The sequence below is a fragment of the Melopsittacus undulatus genome, chromosome 5 (genome assembly GCF_012275295.1).
Source record: "Melopsittacus undulatus isolate bMelUnd1 chromosome 5, bMelUnd1.mat.Z, whole genome shotgun sequence".
NCBI lineage: Eukaryota > Metazoa > Chordata > Aves > Psittaciformes > Psittaculidae > Melopsittacus > Melopsittacus undulatus.
Window position 1 is genome coordinate 55,935,425 of NC_047531.1, and position 17,699 is coordinate 55,953,123.

At 46.0% G+C, this 17,699-nt stretch overlaps 2 protein-coding genes across 3 annotated transcripts in view; one reads left to right on the forward strand and one right to left on the reverse strand.

Annotated features, from left to right (window-relative positions):
• The window catches only part of B4GALNT3 (beta-1,4-N-acetyl-galactosaminyltransferase 3), a 29,224-nt gene extending 25,239 nt beyond the window's left edge, over positions 1-3,985 (forward strand). The window contains exon 20 of the mRNA XM_013127826.3: positions 64-3,985. Coding sequence (XP_012983280.2) covers positions 64-172 — 109 coding nt within the window. The 3' untranslated portion in view covers positions 173-3,985. The remainder of the gene's footprint in view (positions 1-63) is intronic.
• Positions 3,986-5,810: 1,825 nt separating this feature from the next.
• Positions 5,811-17,699, reverse strand: part of NINJ2 (ninjurin 2) — a 48,600-nt gene continuing 36,711 nt past the window's right edge. Inside the window, exons 1-4 of one of the 2 annotated variants that reach the window (XM_031044943.2) lie at positions 9,296-9,401; positions 8,714-8,945; positions 7,547-7,731; positions 5,811-6,676 (exon numbers count right to left, since the gene is read on the reverse strand). In XM_031044943.2, the coding sequence (XP_030900803.1) occupies positions 7,568-7,731; positions 8,714-8,942 (393 nt within the window). In that variant the 5' untranslated portion in view covers positions 8,943-8,945; positions 9,296-9,401 and the 3' untranslated portion in view covers positions 5,811-6,676; positions 7,547-7,567. Of the gene's footprint in view, positions 6,677-7,546; positions 7,732-8,713; positions 8,946-9,295; positions 9,402-17,699 lie in introns of those variants that run through there. The other variant, XM_031044942.2, reaches the window with a different exon arrangement.

Sequence of the window (17,699 nt, forward strand, 5' to 3'; positions counted from 1 at the left end):
CTGAGCCCGCAGTGTATCTTTGTTATCCCATTTTCCCTAAGTGTACCCTTCTCCTTTATCCAGGATCTTGCAGGCCGGGCTGGAAGTGGAGCGTCTCTCCCTGAGAAACTTCTTCCACTGGTTTCACTCGAAACGGGGCATGTGGAACCGGCGCCAGCTGAAGACACTGTAGCCTTCAACCCCAAAGCTGCTCAGCAGCACCGTCTACCATCTCGTCTCGATGTGCACTTTACTGAGGCACAGAGCCGAGCACACGAACTCTTCCTCTGCCTCCAGAGCCCTCTAATGGGACAGCACAGCTGAGGAAGGAATGGCCAGGCCAGGGGAGCAGGAGCTTCTCCTGTGAGCTGTTGTATCCAAGACGTGGGGTCTGTGTCTTGCAGGGGGAAGTTGTGCAGGGGAGATGTTGACAAGTGAAGGACTCGTATTTCCTGACATGAGGTCTGGCGGATGGTACAGTGGGAGAGGTGCCATATTTCCCATCGAGTCTTGCGTAGTGCAAACCAAACAGACACAAATCCCAGCTAAGTCCAGAATGGTTTATTTAGAGGAACACAGCTTATCCTTCAATACTTGAACGGAAAAAAGAAAAAATAACAACCCTCCCATTTCCCCTCCTTCCCCATCTCTCCATGATTTTGGACAGGGGACCAAAGGAAGTTCTCTGAACTGTATTGTGTCCACATGCCCATATGCTGACCCAAGGAAGTCTTGGGAGGAGCTCTTAGGAGGAGCTCTTAGGCACTTTAGGCTGCTGGTGCTTAGATGTTTCTCTGTGCTTTTCACTTTAGTCATTAGGAACAACTGTGCTCATATTCAGCAAACTATGGGCCATGGATGGAGATGCAAGTACACTTCCCTTATGAGAGCCAAATTTGCCTGCAGCTGGGCAAAGTGGCAGGGATTGATATTATAAGTCCACCTAAATTATTGATCCACTGCCTGAGGATAGTGGAGGGGTTATACAGAGAAGCTAGGAGGGCATCTCAGGAGGAACTTTGCAGCCTTATCTGACAGACCTGTGTGTTTGTTCTAATGATATCAGGGAAACCCTAGCAGGGAAGAAGTGGCAATATTTTATTAGTTGAAATATTGTGAATTTGTCAGAAAAAGAGGAGATAGAGTGTTCTGCTCTCCAAATCCTGTACATTTATGCCACAACTAAAGGTTAATTTAATAAGTTATGGCCTCACAGTTATGTCTTGTCATACTTTGACTTTTATGTGAAAAGCAGGCTTCATGAACCAGCACAGTTGTTGGTACTTCACCTCTGGAACAGCCCTGGAAGCATTGGCCTGGTATGGAGGAGGTGGCCTCAGGTCTTAGCATATGCACTGGGTGCAAAGAACAGTGAGGAGGGAAGAGGGTTGAGTGAGTAAAAGAAGGTGCAGACCTATGCTGGCATTTATCCAAGGACTATGAGAAGAGCCCTTGTCCACAGCCGACTTGATGCTACAGGGCATTCTCATCCCCTGTAACTCCTGTTAATGCAAGGCAAGATTTTTTACCCCTGTAACCATTTTACAAGCCTACAGAAACCCTGGCACATTCAGTGCTCTACATTAGAGCTTCAGTGTCCCCATACCATGCAGAAAAGGCTGCTACTGATTGCAAGCTTCAGGGGAGAGCGTGACATAGGATGTCGCTCATGGCACCCATCTCTGCACAGAGTGAAAAGTGAGTAATGGAGGTATGAAGGATGTATACTGTGCTGACATGGTACTAGAGTTGTTTGCTGATGGAATGGATGCCAGTTCAGAATAGGCATTCATTTATTATTTATTCTGTGGTGCTTGACAAGTCCATCAGGTTCCACTACTGCAGTAGAAAACTGAACATGTAAGATCTGGCACATGAGGTAGAGATCTCATCAAATCATCTGCTTGCCTCAGTCCAGGTTTTGTGACTGATGGAGTCAGAGAAAGTCAATCAGATTTCAACAAGATTTACTGTGCAATGGTGAGAGCTGTGTCTCTGTGGAGCCTTTCCCAGAGTGCAGACACTGAGTATCTCAGAAAAGGCAGCCTTAGTCTTCTGCCCAAGCCAGGACAGTCTTTTTAATTGAGGGAAAGTGCTTTGCCCATGCAGAGACCAGGAGATGAAAAGCTGCAGCTGGGGAAGAGAGGAAAGAGGCTGACATGTATTGTAAGAGTTTAGGAGGCCAAAGCCCTTTGATGCAATGTTGCAATAAGCTCTGTGTCTGCCTGGAATGTGCAGTGTCAGTCATGCTCCTGGTGCATGTCAGAGCCTGTGCTTCACTCAAATGCAGGCACAACCCCACGAGTGTGCAGGTGAGCTGCTCTCCAGGCCCCAGGTCTGTGCCTCCACAGCCTGCCTGGGCTGGCTCTGTCACGCAATCCCTGTGGAATGGGGAGAGGCTGGCAGGGAGGGCAAGCTCTGGGATGAGGTGAAGCACTAGCAGGACCCAGCTGTGTGACCCCATCAAGCAGAGAACAGCATGATGCCCATTTTGGAGATGGAGACGCAGTGGATTTGGTGGCAACTCTTATGTCGTCCACATAGAGTGTGCTTTCACATCTGGCTTAGATGTGGTCTGCAGCACCTGAAATTAGCAACGGGTGTTCATCTGCAGACACTGACAAGAATTAGGTGCATCCAGAAGGTAACTCACTTCACTTAAATGGTATGTCCCTCTCACAATTTTCACTTAAATGTTATGAGTAACCCCTCTTTCTCACCAGAGAGGACAATCAGGAAAGAGTGGACTGGAAAGTAATGTGCAGCCCCCACTCCAGCACTGCCAGCAGAATGTGAGGATTTAACCCCCATGCTTTTGCTGTGACTGTGCTCCTTTAGGATCATAGAATCATAGAATGGTTTGGGTTGGAAAGGACCTTAAAATCATCCAGTTCCAACCCCCTTGTCATGGGCAGAGACTTCCTTCATGCCTTGTAACCTAGGCCAGTGGCAAGTAGAACTGTTTACCTCATGAGGACTCCTTGGTGGAGATGTAGGGAGTTTCAGTCTGGTTTCAGTCCAGTTTTCTGATGGCCAATGTCACCACTGTCAAAGTTGCCATCACAAAAGTTCTTCCCTTTCAAGCACAGTGGAGATTCTTAGTTGGTGTTTAAGCATTGCGGTAGTGAATGTGATTAATGCTACTTGGCACTAGTTGGCAGCCTCCATGGAGGAGCTTGGAGAGAACCCATGGGGACAAAGCTGTCTACCAGCCGACATGCTCATGAGACCACTGTGAATTGCAGGGAGAGAAGGGGCTACAAGCTCCCCAGCTTGCTGGGCAGCAGCAAACCTTGCAGGAGCAGGGAGTCCCATGGCCATGCACTGAAAGGATGTGGCCATGCAGCCACCATGGTCCCTGATCAGAAGGTGATTTGCCCTATCTCTAGTGTTGCATGGCATGCACTGCTGATGCAAGGAGGGCTCATTTCTGGGTCTGGCACAGCTCTCAGAGAGTAAGAGGGAACTTGGCTTCACCATGGCTTGGAAGGTGACTCCCCCAACAGTGATTTGTTTCTGTCACCAGGATTCTTTTAAGATGATGGGCTATGCTGCAGCAGAGACCTTCCCTGGGGCAGGATGTGGCCAGGCTGGGGACACGGGTACATCAAGTGGGATCTGCCCACAAATACTGACTCTGTCTTCAGGACTATGAACTGTGGGGCTGAGGCTTGTTTTTCAAGTCAGCAAAGGGAAAGAAGGGCTGGCTTTTATTCTGAGAGAAATGTATTGTGTGAAAATTACAATGTGACTTTTTTTGTCATTGTCCTTAACATTTGCATGGTATGAACATCTCGTCTCTTCTCATTGCCTGAAACTGTCTCAAGTTGATTGTTTTTTAGATACTGATGCCTTGTGTCAAAATCTGAATTGTACCTTTGAATTATCTGCCTTAAAGTGACTCTGTGCCTTCAAGACAACTCCTGGGCCACCCCTCTGTAGAGCTGGGGGATATACTGGTTCTTCCTCATGTTTCATCAATACATTGTCTTCCTACAGGAGCTCAGTTCTGTCTGTGTGTTACTCACTTCTGCATCACCATACAGTAGGGATTAGGAACCAGGTGTTGCTTCTCTGCTTCATATAACCAAAGGCGTAGGCAGTACCAGAGAGACAGGTCACTCTCTGCCCAAGCCGGCAAAAGCTCTGCAGCAAGAGGTGGGGTGCAGCAAGCAAAGTTATCCAGGAGCAAGACCTGTTTCAATCCTCTCTAGGGCTGTAGAAACTGGTGTGGCAACAAAACAGTTTTTCTCCTGTGTTTCTGAGTTTATCACATGAAACAAGGTAGAAACATTAGATAAATACACACATTCCAGAAAAGCACAAGTGCAACGTCATCACAGAGAGAAAGTGGAGAACAAAGTGGTCCCTCTCACAAGCAAGGGACAGTTTCTGGAGAAGACTGCAGGTCAAAGCTTAGACCTGAGTTCAGTAGTTGGCACAGCCTACACAAATGAGGGGTCAGCTCTTTCACTGCAGCTGGTTATTTAGATTCAAATTTGGCACCTTTTCATTTCAACTGCACCTCCTTTGAGTATAAAAAGCTTGGCAGGGATGGGAGTCAGCCGTGGAGAGGGAAAAAGGCAGCCAAGGTTGCTAATGAGTCTGATTACGTTATAATGGTAAAAGATTATTAAAGGTGATGGGGAAAAGCATTCCAGTGTGCTGCTGCTAGTCTTCTGCTCACCTGGGCTGGGTGGCGGGAAGTTCTCTTTCCTCAGGCAGGCCACATGCTGCCATACCTGACCTGCCAGCTCCCTGACATGATGATGCTGAAATTAAGATCTGGTAATGAAATTCTTCTCACTGCTTCTTTCCCAGCTGAACCTTTTCTGTCTTGGGGGTTTCCTCTCTTTACATTCAGTCATCAATGCTAATTGCTTTGCCTCCTGCTCTGAGAAGCAATGAGTCACAGGATTTGGGATCTGCATGAGATGCATAATTTTCTACTTTTTCGTGAATTCAGAAGGTCAGTAATGGCTGAAAGCCTTTAGCTAGTGGGTTTGCATTGGCTAGAACTAGTTTTGCTACCTCTGCAGTGAAGCCTTTCTCTTAAGGAGAGCAGAATAACAGAGGCTTCCCAGAAACATTCACCCGTTTGCTGTCGGTCTCACCAGAGACCAAGGACCAAGATAAGGAGCAAACTCAGTGTTGCTCCAGACCTACCATCTCCTGGATGGATGAGTCTTTACCTGCTTCACCAAACAGATCCCAGACTGTGCTCAGCTTTGCTGATTTAGATTCTGGTAAATGCACAGCTGGCATTCCACCCTACTTCCACCCTACTCTTGCCACGCAATTTTCTTCCAGCTGCAAAACTCCACTGCCATTTGCAGGCACCAGCTGATGCTGGCCCATAACACTGCCCAATAACCCTTGTGGGCAAAATCATTCACACCCTCTCCAGAAACAAACCCACCAACTCTGACTTAAACAGGAATTTAGTCCTGGAAATTCAAATGCAGGCTACCAATGAAATCTGCCTGCGTCTGTTTTTAAGCATCAGACATTCCTGTAGCTCCTGAGGACCAATACCTGGGCATTTTTGTGGCATTTCTTTCTCAGTGGTAGAAAGAGTATGGAAATGAAAATCCACATTGAATGCTCATTCTGCCTTACAATGAATACAAAATAATTTAATGATCAGAAAAGCATGTCATTATTTAAATAAGCTTACACCAGGCTATCAGAATATCAAGTTTTTAGCATGATTACAGAGTTACAAAATTTAGGATCAAAATTTTACTCTTAAAAAAATATCTGTAAAGTCATTAATTCAAAGACATATTTTTAAGGAAACAAATTGTTCTAGTACAAAAGAATTCCCAGCATCGTCAATATAAAAATGATATATTTAAAACCATTTATGTTAGTGATGAGACCTTAAATTATAATGGTGATGTTTTTAATAAAGTAATACACCACGCATCTGCCATTTCTCATTATGGCAATAAGCCTACAGCATCTCTTTATATATGATGTTTCTTCATTTTCTACTAAATATTGTCAGGCTGTTTTTACATCATTCCTGATTGGTCCCTGGCAATGACATCGTACCAGAATATCTATTTTTTGTCATTGTTAATTTTCCAATGCTGGAAATATCCGATTGTTTCCTTAACTGTGTCATGTTTAATTTCTAACAACTAGAAAAATATATGAACTGGTTTTAGCTGCATTGATATACACACACTTTTCTATCCTCCCATGAGAACTTCTTCTTTTATTTGTAGTTTGACAAATCCACTCCAACATTTGGGAGGTAAACTACCAGATAGCATTGCTGTAAGTATAGCAACTTACGCTTGAGACAATAAAGCTGGACTTTCGTTGTTTATTTAGCCTACAAAATAAATTGTTTAGTCTTCTCTACAAAATGAGGCAATATTGAATATATGATGCAGGAAACTAAAATAAGACATGAGATTTACAGATCTGTGCTTTGAAACTGTGTGCCTGCTGCTATTCCTGCAGCTTTCTCTAGCAAAGTTTGTTCTAGCTTTGAAAGGCAATGCTTTTACCCCTTCAGAACTGCAAAAGCATTATGGTAAGGGGCTAGTATACCATGACACACACACTGTCTGGAAAGTTTAACCCAGTTCTCTGGATTCATCAATGGGCTCCTGCTGAGGTCAGTGAAAATGTAGAGAAGGAGAAGAGAAGGAGAGCTTTCCCCACCAGCTGCACTGCTCAGATCCTGCAGGGAAGAAAAGAAATGCCAATATAAAGTTGCAGCAGGCTTCTCCACATTACATGGGCAGAGAGGCACGGTCATGATATACGGGTCACTTGGCCACGCCTATGGGTGTGGGATGCTGCTTCTCAGTGCTCACACCCTTCTTGACCCCAAACCAGCAGTGTTTTTATAGAGGCTTTTGGCCTCTGCATCCTCCCTCATCATGCTATGTTGTCTATCAAGCTTTCTTACTAGCTGTTAGCCCATTTAAACTATGTTTACACATTGCAGATCATGTAAGCAAGGGATGTGAACTTTGCTTCTTGACCTATAGCACTTTTGACCTAAAAACGTATCATTCCCTCATTGATCTGACATGGGAACCCAAACATTTGGTTGGACTCTTATTCACAAGACTCTTGAAAATGAGAGCCAGAGTCTTAAAACAGCCCCTTGCCAAACCACACTGGCTGAAGTGAAGAGCTCTTCCCACACCTCACCAGTACCTTTCTTCTGCTCAGATAAGGCTGCCATCTTTGGATACCTCCTAGAGCACACCTAGTTTTCTTTCCCAAATTTAGATCCCACCCACAACTGCTATCTGTAACTATCACGAGGTTGGCAGGCTCCTGGAAAACACTTGCTGCTTGTAAATCCCAACAGTTGGGATATTCGGTGTTCTTCCTTTAAAGACCAAGTAAGGAGAAATCCTCCTCCTCTGAGGGAATTTGTTCAATGGCTCCAGATGCTTGTGGGACAACAACATGCCCCTGGAAAGGCTTTGTTAATTTGTGCAGCTTTGCCTTCTCCTTTTTCACCTTGAAATGATGTTTTCTGAGACCAAGAGCCTTTCTAGGGGCTGGAAGTGATACGAACTCTCTCCTTTCTTACCTGACTTCATTGGCCAGTGACTTAATAAGGTCTAAAATTCCTGTTAGGGTAGAGGCCAGTCTTCTGCACCCCAAAGGCTGTGATGAAGATGTTGAGGATGACTGTGATGAAGATGAGAGCTGTGGCAGCATTGTTGAGTATATTCAGGCGGGGTTGTTTTGCTACATCATTCAGGTTCAAACGCGCTGTGCAGCACAATGCAAAAAGAAAGGGAGATTTGTAGTTTGTCTCCAAGTCCTCCAGCAATCCTTCCCTGCCCGGTGAATGTCCATGGTGCCCCTTGGCACTGCAGCTGGGGGAATAGTCCCAGGAACTTTACAGGGGTCACAGCTGATGGGCATTGGTCAGTTCAGATATGGGAACACACTGGTTACTGCGGCTGTCTGGTGAATAAGCCATATGAATAACAGCCTTGTGGCCCCCTGTCCCCCTTGTCCTCACAGTTGGCTACAGCCACTGCGGCTGCCACCAGGAAAGGCTGTGCCATGTGGGGCAGGGGAAGGAACACATCACAGGGTTTCAAGTAGACTCTGATCCCATGTCCCACATTAAAAAGCACATAGGTTATACAGGAAGAAGTAGCATTCTTCAGATATTTAATACTGGGCATGTGTTGAAGGCCGAAGTGTAGCAACTCCTGTATTAGATGGAGCACTGGACAAGCCTGTCTGAAATGGTGGTGTTAAGGTGCTGCCTGTATGGCACTAGGAAAACTGTGGGATTGGTTAAATGTGAGGTTAATATAGGGTTAATATCTCTTCCTCAATTGCTCTGTTAGGCCCCAGCTTGAGTGAGGTGAAAGATACAGCTAAAATGCAGTATCTGTGGGAGCTACATGAAGAAGCATGTTCCATGCTGACCAGAAGGGTCAGCAAGAGGCACAAAACCCAGCCCTCTCCCTACAACAGGGATTCAGTGGGGAAGTGAGGGAAAAGTAATGCTCAGCACTGTTATGCAATAGAAAAACCCAACCACCTCACCACTTTGAAAAGCAGTAATGCAGACCTCCCCACTGCCCTCATCAAACTATCTTCAACCCTAATGCTTGGAGCCGGGGGGAATGCTCTGGGGAGACAGGCTTCTGCCTTCCATCCCCTTGCCAGCCAATGGGGTGCCCTGCCCCTGCAGCACCTTGTGAAGGTTCATGCACCTTGGTGGCCACCTTACCAGTGATGATGAGGAGAATCCCAATCACCACCTGGAAGAAGAGGGAGATGCTGATGAGCACGATGAGGGTGACATAGTACTGGAAGGATGACCCCTGCTCCAGCACCGCTTTGAGCTGTGTGACATTCGCCATGAACAGTGCCACATCCAGCATGCTCTCTGCCACACTCTTCTTCGTTGCGTAGTGGTTGATGTTCATTGGCCCATTAATCTGGAGCTGGGGATTCATGGCCTGGGGAGACAGGAGAAACCACATAAATGATTGCTAAGGTGACAGACCCATCTGTGTCAAACAGACCGCTGCCTCCCCATGGGGTTTATCTAGAAATCCTGGAAAAGAGTCGAAGTTGCAGTTCAAGCGTGTTGAGAGTGCCCAGTCTCCCCTCACAGTCTCCTCGTGATACTAAGAGGCACAAGGTACTTGCAGTGATCAAGAGCTCAGCAAGGTTAGAAAAACACTGGGTATTTTTGTGGAAAACAAATTTGTCCAGAGTTACAACAATGTAGATTACCCAGAGCCAGGGATTTTGCGAGGAATATTAAATTCTCTTCCTTCAGGGCACAGACAAGCCTCAAACTTACAGGGAATTAGAGAGAGATCTTTTTGCTGGGTTAGGTATTCAAAGGCCAGTTCAGTTTAATGTCTTTATCAGTGACTGGGATAAGAGAATTGAGTGCACCCTCAGTAAGTCTGCAGATGACACCAAGCTGGCTGAGACTGTTGATCCACTGCAGGGTAGGAAAGCTCTGTAGAGGGATCTGGATAGGCTGGATTGATGGGCCAAGGCCAATTATATGAGGTTCAACAGGGCAAAGTGCCAGGTCCTGCATTTGGGTCACAAAAAAAACTAATGGAATGCTACAGGCTTGGGGAAGAGTGGCTGGAAAGCTGCTCTGTAGAAAAAGACCTGGGGGTATTGGTCAACAGCTGGCTGAATATGTGCCAACATGTGCTCAGGCAGCCAAGAAGGCCAACGGCATCCTGGCCTGTATCAGCAATAGCACAGCCAGCAGGGTCAGAGCAGTGATCATCCCCCTGTACTGGGCACTGGTGAGGCTGCACCTTGAATCCTGTGTTCAGCTCTGGGGCCCTCACTACAAGAGAGGCATTGAGGTGATGGAGCGGGTCCAGAGAAGGGCAAGGAAGCTGGTGAAGGGTCTGGAGCACAACTGTGATGAGGAATGGCTGAGGGAGCTGGGGGTATTTAGCTAGGAGAAAGGGAGGCTGAGAGGAGATCTTATCACTCTCTAGCTGAAAGAAGGTTGTAGTAGGGTGGGTGTCAATCTCTTCTCCTAGGTAGACAGAACAAGAAGAAATATCCTCAAGTTGCACCAGGGTAGGTTTAGACTTGATATTAGAATAAATTTCTCCACTGAAAGGGTTGTCAAGCATTGGAACAGGCTGCCCAGGGAAGTGGCTGAGTCACCATCCCTGGAGGGGTACCTGGGGACATGGTTTAGTGGTGGACTTGGCAGCGCTGGGTTAAGAGTTGGATTCAATGATCTAAATTATTCTGTGATTCTATGACTATGATTGTCAGGCTGGAATTTGTATCTCCTCTGAGCATTTTTTGCTGGCTCCTGTCTTAGACAAGATGCTAAAGTAGATGGGGCAATCCACATTTTTGTTTCTGAAACCAGGGGCATTATTTCTTCAAAACACCAGGCACAGAAATGCACTGAGATAAGTGGTAGGATCCACCACACCTAACTTTAATAATTCAGGCACATTTATTGTCATTGGAAAGAAAAAGGTATTTATGAGGGGGAAATCACCTGGTTGCCCTTAACCAAGCTCAAGCTGTAGGTTATTTGGCTGCTTTTAGCCATCCACCTTTTCCCCTTTTCTCTCTCTTGTTAAGGGAGTTCCTCTGTCAGCTATCTTGACCCAAATGATTAAAAAGGAAAAGATAGAAAAGGGAACAATATTTTTCAGTTCACCCAGAAATATCATTAGCTGGTAACTTATCACCAGCAAATGCACCAATTGCAAAAGACTTGGATACATATGCAGCAAGCTATGATGTTCTTTCTTAAGAAGAAAGAAAAACAACACTTCCACATAGCACACGGTCTGCAGTTCTGGGTAATCAGCTTTCTGTCAGCTGTAGTCATGACTGGCAGCTTTGCCCTCAGTGCTGTCAGATGGATAACCCTTTAAACCTGGAAATAAAAGCTAGGTATGGGCCTGAGCTTATCTCTTTTCATTGGTGGGGTGGAAGAGATTTGTCCAGGTGAATAGTAGAAGTAGGACTGTGTCTACATCATAATGGTAAGTCCTATTGTGGTCCTTTTATATCAGATAAAGTACAAAACATAAGCTTTCTTCTCTGCTCTGAGCATGACACTTAGAGAAGGGTTCTAGCTAGTGCTTCATGCTGCTGTTCCTGGTCTTTGTGCATCCCTGCATAAAGTGGCTTTGTCTGTGCAAGGGTGGGAGGATGAACAAGGCTGGTGATCCTGGGAGAGTGCTACATGTCATAGTGTGTCTGATACTGAAATTGGGGCTGAGTTTCAGAAGGGGTTTGTGGTCTGTGGTGTCAGTGATGACCCTCATGTGAGAAAGATGCATAGTAAAAAGTAAGCAGGAAAGAATGTGTCTAGTTTGAGTTACTAGTGAGCTGTGATCCTGGAGAAGTGGCTGGCTTGGGGTAGGAAAGTGCTTTTGGGGATTTTTAGGGTTTTTTTCTGAGAGCTTTAAGTGTGTAACTTGTGTTTTCTAACAGTGAAGTTACTGTGGTTAAACGTCTCCTTCACAAAGCCTGTATTCCTTGCTGTGGAAGGTAGAAGTTAAAAGATACTGGAAGGAGACAAAAGTACAAGCCTAGAGAGCCAGTAAAGACTCTAAGGCAGTGTGTAGGGGTTAAATACTTCTTAAGCATTACTGTCTGGTGCCAGAACAGAGGTATGTTGCATCTCAGGGAAAGGAAGCCAGCAAAATGTCAGATCATAGAAACACATCTTAAAAATCTATATTTAAGTATTGCCCCCTCTCAGCTGGCTCAACAGTATATGATCCTGTTCCAATAGTGTAGTACCCCTACCAACTGGTGCAAGGTTTGAGATTTGACTCCTTTCATGTGTTTTCTTCCTCATTCCGAAAGAGTCAGCCCTCCTCCCTGCAGCATCACAAGGCTGGGCATTGATAGTTTATGTCTGTGTAATGATGAGTTAAGGGTGTAAGAACAAGGACGCTGTACAAACTAGACAGAGCTTTTGTCAGATGAGTGACTGGTACAAAAAGGCTGAGACATCTGTTCCCAGTTGCTTGTGTGGAGACAAACAAAGCAAATCAGGAGCTCCCGTTGAATGAAAACATGGCCTTCTTTAGAGCTGTGCCCACGCTTATTTACCTGGAGCATGGAAAGAGGCAGAGTTGCAGTGAACTGAGCTCTGTGTCCCAGATGATCAGCCAGTGAAAATAAACAGCTTTTCTAGTGTATATGAGCACAGCGGCACGTTTCCCTGTTTGGGCCATTGTGTTGCAGGCAGCGATGGTCACCACTCTCCACTGCGGAGTCGCAGGATGTGGGAAACGATTGCACTTGGCAATGAGAAACTGATCCCTGTTTCAGAGTTCTGTTAGTCCAGGCTTAGTAGATCCGCAAAGGTGGCCAAAAGGTTAGTGGATGGTGAAAGCTGGACACCAAGCTTTCATTTAGGCAGCTAAACAAACAAACAGGATGCGTAATGTAGGTGGCCCTTGCAAAAATCCAGCTTCTCTATGGATTTGGCTCTTTCAGAATATTCTGCCTAGTGCAACAGCTACAAATGCAAGCCTGTTCTCAAATAACAACAGGCTTAAACAAACCAGGAGTCTTCAGAGACCCAGCATTTGGATTAATGCAGGAGGATGATTACACATGGCATTCCTTGGTGCCATAGCTGTCACCAGCTAACCACTGGATCTGTGGGGTATGAAGGCATGGCTGTGATCCCACTTTTTGATTTGCCACAATGCATGCCCAGCTTTTCAAAGTGAGACTACTGCTTTTGCTTAATGTTCAGTCCTGTAAACTGCTGAGACTCAGGAACTGATTCACAAGCTACTCAGTTTTCCCTGCAGCAGGACTGCCCAGACAGCTGTGGGATCACTGGGAAGATAAAATTATTCCATTTTGGCAAGGAGAGCCCTAAGTCAAGTTGCAGGACATACCTGAAGGCTCATCAAAGTGATTTATGTCATCAGGCTTGTGCTGATGTCTTTCTAATCACTTTGAAAATCTTCCCCTTCTGAGAGTGAGGAACACTATTTTTCTTCTCCATACTGCATCAAAGAGAGGAAATCTGGATCTGGCAGTCAGACATCAAGTTTATTTTGCAAGCATTGTTGCAGAGCCAGCATGTCTGCTGGAAAACACCACCTACCAGTATCCCTGAAATATGGATGTATCATTATTGCCCACTTTTTAAGGGGAGGGAAATTAGGAGCTAAAAAAGAATAGCCCTGGCTCAACTGGTGCTGGAGCTCGGCTGCCATGTCCCATTTCAGGATATTTTGGCTTTCCATATGAGACAGTCTCTTTCAATGCAAAGACTCCACTGGCTTCAGTCTGACCTCAGGCAAATCCTCTTCTGCTTCCTTTCATGTAAACGTGGCACAGTGATACAGATCATTACAGGGGCCAAAGAAAGCACCCATCTATGTTTTATAACTCTGAGGCTTTATTCTTACTCAAGGCACACACACAAATACATAATTCCCACTTATTTTTAGAGTTTTTTAGGAAATTTTCTAGGAAAAAAAAAAAGCTCGAATATCACCACAAGAGTGGGATTGGGTTTATTTTTTTTCCTCATTAAACCTGATCTCTGGTCTTGCCAGAGGTCCCAGGGCCTGTGAAACCTGGCTTTGGCACCAGAGGGCATGCTGAGCTCCGCAGCTCACTGAAGCTACTTGAAAAATTTCCACTGAAATTAGGTTTCAAGGGAAAATTTTTGCTTTTTCTTATGCATTTATTTTTGCAAGAAATAGCTAGTTTCTTCTGAAAACTTTGGGAGGAATTTCATGTAAATATTTCTTTCCCAAGCTTGCAGATTTTGGGCAGAGGGGGGTGCAGAGCTTTCTCAGCTCTTTCTAAAGCTGCTTGGACTGTTACTGTAAAGCCTACAGTTTCTCCTGTTGCACTTTTCAGGGCAGATCTAATTGCAAATCTATGTGCTTTGTGGATTTTGTGACCCTATCCCCAGGGGAGAGCAGCCTGAAAGAGACAGTGGGGCAGCATGAGGCTCACAAGTATGAGAATGATAATCCTCTTCATGAGAGCGCTCTGACAGAGGGGGATGTCTGAGGAGAAACTATATCATTGGCCACTAGTTCCAAGGGAAATGCTGGAGGCAGCCAAAGAAAACAGAGCCGTGAATGCAGGCTGTGCTCTCGGAGGGGTAGGTGTGGAGACGCCCGCCACGGGGATCCCAGCTGATAAACAGGCAGGAGCACACAAGCGAGCGCACACAGGCACACACACACGCAGCATCAGGGACCAGGGAAAATCCAGGGTATTTTTCCACAGCATCTGCCAGTTGGCAGCTTTAGAAGGACTTTGTATACATCAGTTGATGAAGGTTAAAGCACACAGAGAGTCGTCATCTTGCAAGGTAAGAGAGGAACACGCTTCCCTTTCTACGAGCAGAGATTGGAGGCCCTCCTCTCAATCAATACTTCTAAGTGCACAGTGATTAGGTACTCGACTTCTTCCAGTAAAGCTCACTCCCTACACCTCCTCACCAGCTCATTTGGGATGAAGGGAGCCAATGTTATATTTTTGTCATGCCTGGGCACAGACAGTATCAGTGGCAACACTGGGAACAGCAGCGGACCAGACTTCTGCCCACCGAGCTGGTCAGGCTTCCCTCACAGAGCCATATGTGTCGTCTTGCAGGCAAGGAAGAAGGTTTGTGCATAGCCACATGTGTGCAACAGAGGGGACACACAGGGAATGCTTTGGTCAATACCAACTATGTTGTGAACTCTGGGAGGCAAGGGCTGCTTTTCTCCAGTTTGGCACTGCAGCAAGCAACTTGGCTGCTTTCCATAAACAAAAGTAATAGTAAACCTTATCATGGATGCTGCAAGCAGAAGGAAAATGGAGTGCTTAGAGCCAGTCCCTCTCTTCAGCCTCTGTGGAGGCTGTCAGCTAGTCCAGTTGTGCCCAGGGCTTTTTCCTTTTAATATAGCCATCTGTTCTGCTCGCTAGGGGTCCTGTTCAGAGCCAACTGGTTGTGTTGCCTTCAATTCTTATTGGATAAACCCCAGAAAATAAGTCAGGAATGCTTTTCTGGTATCTCAGGCTCTCACCATGCATGGTGGAGATCATTCTCCTACACTTCCGTGACAGGTCACTGCTCGAGGTAGCAGGGGGATCACTGACACTGTTTGGATGAGAGCTCTCAAACAAAAAACGTCCAGGAGCTGAGGGGCAGTGCCTCATCAGAAGTGGGAGCCTGGGTAAATGGCAGGCACAGATCCTGTGTGCTTGCTCAACAGTTTTCATATTCTCTAGTCTCACCAAACTCCCACTTCCCATTTGCTTTAATCACCTCCTGCATCTCATCTCACACCCACAAGCAAGCCTGGTGAGCTCTCTTGGGCACAGATGTCTCCATGATGCAGCACTTAGGACCTTCATCCTTGAGCTATGGGGTGCTGAAGTAGGACACTACTATCGCTCAAGGAATAAAAGTGTGGTTGGGTGAGACTGCCTGCAAAGCCTCTCTGATTTACCCAGCTGAAAGCTGGCCTTGTATTCTCACTACGACCTCTTTAAATGAGGTCACAGAAGACCAGGAGCCAACAGCAGAACCTAACACTACACAGAGCGGAAGGCTTGGAAGTGGGTAGGGAAGCCGGTCAGTCCCTGGCTGTGGCTGGCAGGGGGAGCAGAGCAGAGGAATCACGAGGTAGCAGAGCCCCATGAGAGCTGGGGTGCCCCTCCTCGCCCTTGCCCTCCGGCTGACACGGCAGTCTGTTCTGCTTCCCAGCTGGCTGCGGCACTCACAGCCTGCAGAGACCTGCTTGTCGCATCAAGCGTGCATGCCCTGCTCTCATTTTCTCCCTTTTCGTGCTTCTTCTCATCTCTTATTCATCCTGCAGACCCTTTCTGCCCCAGTCTGCATTTTCTGTTCAGCTCCTCCTCTCTCTCTCCATTCTTTCCTCACCCTGTGCCTTTCACCTTGTCTTTCTTTCACACTTTTTCCTGCTACCAAGCCCTTCTTCTTCATGCACCACCTTCCCTCTGCTGTTCTCCTTTTTCTCTCCCAGTGTTTTCCCCATCTGGCACTCTGCACTGATGTATGGCAAGTTTCCTGAATCTGTTCACTCTCAGATGCCACTCACAGCTTCCTATGCTACAGGGCAACATAAATTATGTATCACTCAAATCCATATTAAATTTCCTCGTTAAATGTATTTATGATACTGAATTGAAGGGCTCCAGGAATTGACTGGCAGGCTGCAGGGCTGAGCTGGAATAGGAGGTCATTTTTCTTTTGCAGGTAGCTGTGGATGGTGACAAGATGGGAAGGGCAGTGGCACTGGTGGAGGAGCCTCCATTCATGGCTCAGAAGCACTTAGTGGGTTTTGGGGCTCAAGAACTGCTTGGCACCAGCAATTACAGTGTGCTGATGCATGATCCCTGGTTGTTGGACAGAAGCAATTGGGTGTGTATGTGTGTGTGGGGGGGAGAGCTCTTTGAATGTATGGAATTGGGAGTGCACTCCAAAGGATTAGTGGGAACAATTATTTCCAAAGCTAGGATACAGAAGCTGGAGCCTATTCAAGTCACTAGTGTTTAGCACCCAGAGCAGTTTTATCCCAATGTTTTGGGGAGGGAGGGAGGGAAAAAAAAATAAAAAAGACAAGGGAAGACTAAAGCTTTACAGGAAAAAAATTAAAAGTAGGTTAGCAGAGAAAATGAGTTTATAAAAAATGGAAGAGCAGCCGGGAGGCACAACAGTAACTACTGCATTGTGCTAACAAAGCGAAACATGTTAAGATGAATAAATCTGCAAGCTGGATGGCTTATGGCCCAAAATATTAAGAAAATCTGGGCCTGATCACAGGCTGCTGCCAGATCCAAAGAGCAAATGTGTTCATATAAATCATTTTAATACAAAACATTCCTAAAGCAAGGTCCTAAATTTGAACTTCTTCCAAGTGGAAGGGTGTTTGCATCCAGTGCTGAGGGGTCAGGTTGATTTTTAAAACGAAGGGAACATAGAAACAGCTGTACTGGATCAGACCAAAGGTCCAGCTCCCCACTGACTGTGGTTTGTAGCAGATGTGTAGGGTAAAAAAAAAAAGGAGTCTTAGCAGCAGTCCCTTGTGCTCTGTTCATCCAGTGACCTGCAGCTCTGTACTGTATACAGAGCCATCCCAGCCCTGCTCTGATACTGGTTTCCATGTGAGGAACCCTGAGGTTAATTTGTTGTTTGCTGTGTGACTTAGGGAATCCTACTTGCTCTCCCTGGATCTTAGTTTCACCTGTAAACTAATGTCTCATATGTAAACTAATGAGAACATTTACACAGGTGATGTGTAAGGAGAGAGATGGCTAAGATCTACTGTGGAAGTACAGTATGTGCTGGTGTTATGTATATAGTACACATCATCTAAATTCATTGTGCAGGTGAACCACTGAAGCTGTTCAAATTAGGCAGGTGATTTTCTTATTCCATGGGGTCTTTACATCTCCTAGCATTTCCCAGGCTAAGCATCACTCTAAGGACCTGGAGTTCAGGTTCATCTGCAGACTTAGTTTGACATATGTGCCCCTGGTCACTCTGAGTGTTCAGGGCTCTCCACAGAAAGGAAGCTGTGAGAGTCTGGCTGGAAAGACAGGAGGACATGATTGAAGGTTTCAATAGAAACTGAGCTGATGAAATCACATCCATGAACAGTGAAACTCAGGGGGTTTGGTTCCTCTATTATTTATAAGCCCTTTCATCCATAAAGCATTTTTTTCCAGTTTCATGTGTACTAACACTC